This window comes from Microtus ochrogaster, chromosome 7 (assembly GCF_000317375.1).
Source record: "Microtus ochrogaster isolate Prairie Vole_2 chromosome 7, MicOch1.0, whole genome shotgun sequence".
Lineage (NCBI taxonomy): Eukaryota > Metazoa > Chordata > Mammalia > Rodentia > Cricetidae > Microtus > Microtus ochrogaster.
The window spans coordinates 4,170,521-4,173,635 of record NC_022014.1 but is presented as its reverse complement, the minus strand read 5'-3'; the positions used below and the strand labels follow the sequence as shown (position 1 = coordinate 4,173,635).

The following is a 3,115-nucleotide window of genomic DNA, read 5'->3' as shown; positions in this document are numbered from 1 at the left end:
CTCGAACTCACAGAGATCCGCCTGCCTCTGCCTCCCGAACTGGGATTGAAGGCATGCGCCACCATCGCCCGGCTTGTTGGGGGATTTTTCAAGACAGGATTTTTCTGTGTAGTCCTGGCTGTCCTGGAACTCATTCTGTAGACCGCCTCAAACTCAGAGAGCAGTCTCTTTGCCTCCCAAGTGCTGGGATTAAAGGTGTGCTTCACACCGCTTGGTCATGGCCTTCTACCACAACAACAGAAGCTCTGATTAGACGCTGGTCTATCCTGAAATTCTGTGTGCATGTAGTCAGGAATCTCAGCTTCACATGGGCAGAGCTCCGGAGGAACTTTGGAGGCCACTGCAGGTCACTGCAGGCAGCACCGTGGAGCTGGGTCTCCAGTCCACACTATAGTCACTGCAACCAAAGCCTAGACAAGCTATCATGGGGCGTGGGCTGGATTGCTCAAGGGGAACACAGGGTAGTGTCCAGGAAGTCACCGGTTCTCCATAATGTTCTGCACAGGCCAACTCAGTATGCGCAAGAGTTTATTGACAAAGGAGACAGAAGACACAGGATGTCCCTACCCAATACCGAATGTCCTGGGGTTTGGGGAAGTGAAGGGGCTGTTAGCCCCGAAGCTGCAGCTTCATGGGCTCAGGCGGGCCTCAGAAGTCAGGGAGCCTGGAGCAGAGCGAGGGACAGCAGTGGCAGCACCAGAGCAGACCTGACTGCACTGTTGAGGACCATCATGGTCTGGATCCAGCCGTAGTGCTGACTCACGTTGGTGTAGAGGCCAGGCAGATTGGGCCGCCCACAGCCTACTCCCCAGCTCACGATTCCAATCTGATACCAGAGACCATCCATGCTGCAGACCAAGGGTCCTCCCGAGTCACCCTGAGGAGCAGCAGGGGTGAGCCTGAGAGTTGGTAGGTGGGGCGGGGAAAGAGGCCATGGGGATAGGGAACACTTCAGGCAGAGGACTGGGTGAGGATCCTCCTTCTCCCCCTGGCAACAGCAGAGCTTCAGCCTCCTTATCAGAAAAGTAGGGCCATGGCTTCTACCTCCGAGGGGCTCAGGGATGGAGAAAAATATTGTGCATAGAAAATAAGAGGTATGTTTTTGGGCTGGGAGGTTAGGGGCTGTAGGTGATTTGCGTGGATGAACCCTGAGGACAGGTTGATGGCAGATGTGGAGAGAGCCCTCAGGTCTTGGGTGAGGCAGGGTGGGCTTCCTCGGAGGGGTAGGGGAGGCACACTCACACTGCAGGTGTCTGCACTGCCATCCTCAGCACCAGCGCAGAACACGTCACTGCTGATGAAGGGATGGAGAGAGGGACTGCTGAACAGCTCACGGCATCTGCTGTCGCTTAGGATGCTGACCTGCACTTCGCGGAGGTGGTAGGGTGGTGGCAGAGGTTCTGGGAGGAGGACAGACAGAGCACCGTATTAGGGTCTCCTCTACTCTCTGTGGGAGGAGGAGTAGGGAGGGCACACCTTCCATGGTAGTGGTGCCCCTGCTGATCACCCCATTCCATGGACAGTCCATGGACAGAAGGAACCGGTGGGTAGACAGGCAGTTAAGGAGAAGCTTCCCTGAGTCCCGGTCCCTCTATTTCTGCAGCGGAAGAACTAGCTCCTGAGTAATCCAGTGGAGAAATTCTTCTGCCCAAGCACAGGTGGGAGGTGCTAGGGATGCTGAGAGAGATTGAGATTATGGGACCCAAGGTGGAAATCCCCAAATTTACAGGCTTGGTGGCACATGCCTAGGATCTCAGCACTGGGGTGACAGGATTGTGAGTTTCAGGCCAGCCTAGACTACTAAGCAAAACACTGTCCTAAAAATATTCCCAGGGTTAGGACTGGAATGTTAAGAGCACTTACTGCTCTTGCAGAGGACCCAGAACCTGCATGGAGACTCACAGCTGTCTGTAACTCTATCCTCAGGGGATCTGGTGCCTCTTCTGACCTCTGTAGGTTCCTGTACACATGTGCACACACATATATACACACTCAGGTACACACACATACACATAAATTAAATGTCTAAGAAACAATCCGAGGGCCCATAGAATGGCTTATGGGTAAAGGCACCTGAGTTCAAGCCTGACAACCTGAGTTCGATCCCCACAGCCCCCCATTACTGTGTTCAGTCCGCAGAGCCTATGTGGGTGCCAGATGTGGAGCTCTGCGTCCATAATCTCAGCGTCCCTATTTCAAGGTGGGAGGCAGAGAATGCATGGGTCAGCCAGGCCTGGGCACACTGTGCTACAGTAGAAACAAGAAAAACAAACCAGATGGTGATGTGCACACCTTTAATCCCAGCACTTGGGAGACAGAAGCAGATGGATCTTTGAGTTCGAGGTCAACCTGGTCTACAGAGTGAGTTCCAGAACAGCCAGAGATGCACAGAGAAACCTTGTTTAAAATTAAAATAGAAAAGAAATAAGAAAAATACATAAATACACAGTACTTCAAAACCCTGATCTCCATTTGTGTATACCACATGTACCCAAAGCTCTCTCTCACGCACACACTAAAGAAAGATTAAAATAGTCGCAAAGTCGTTGAAAGACAAAGGGCAGATTCAATAAGGGAATAAACTCTAAGTAGGACAAGCTCAGAGAAACCCTCTCAGAGGCACGTCATAAACAGACTGTCAGCGACAAGGCCCTGGGGGCAGGACCCGAGCTGCTGCCTGTCAGTCTAGCTTACTTGTGTCAAAGGAGGTAGAACGACAGACACCTGATTGTCTTCTTCTGGCTGCCACGCATAGACATACATGTTTGTTTGTTTGTTTAACACAAATTGTTAAGAGAGAAGTGAGTTGTCAACCCCAGCTCAAGGGGACTTCAAGAGTTAGTTTGATGCTCAGAAACCACGGAGGCTCCCCGCCCAAAAACCACCACCAAAACAAAACAAACAAAAACCAGAATAAATTGGGTGTGTTATAACAGGCTTCTAATCCCAGCATTCAGTAGGGATCAGGTTGGAGGATCAGAAGTTCAAAGCCATTCTCAGCTAGTATATAGAAAGTTTAGGATCGCCGGGCGGTGGTGGCTCACGCCTTTAATCCCAGCACTCGGGAGGCAGAGGCAGGCGGATCTCTGTGAGTTCGAGACCAGCCTGGTCTACA

General features: G+C 51.8%; 1 protein-coding gene across 1 annotated transcript in view; it reads right to left on the bottom strand.

Moving 5' to 3' along the window:
• Positions 1 to 655: 655 nt before the first annotated feature.
• LOC101980421 (serine protease 41-like) overlaps positions 656 to 3,115 on the bottom strand; it is an 8,119-nt gene continuing 5,659 nt past the window's right edge. Inside the window, exons 5-6 of the mRNA XM_013347027.1 lie at positions 1,243 to 1,400; positions 656 to 877 (exon numbers count right to left, since the gene is read on the bottom strand). Coding sequence (XP_013202481.1) covers positions 656 to 877; positions 1,243 to 1,400 — 380 coding nt within the window. The remainder of the gene's footprint in view (positions 878 to 1,242; positions 1,401 to 3,115) is intronic.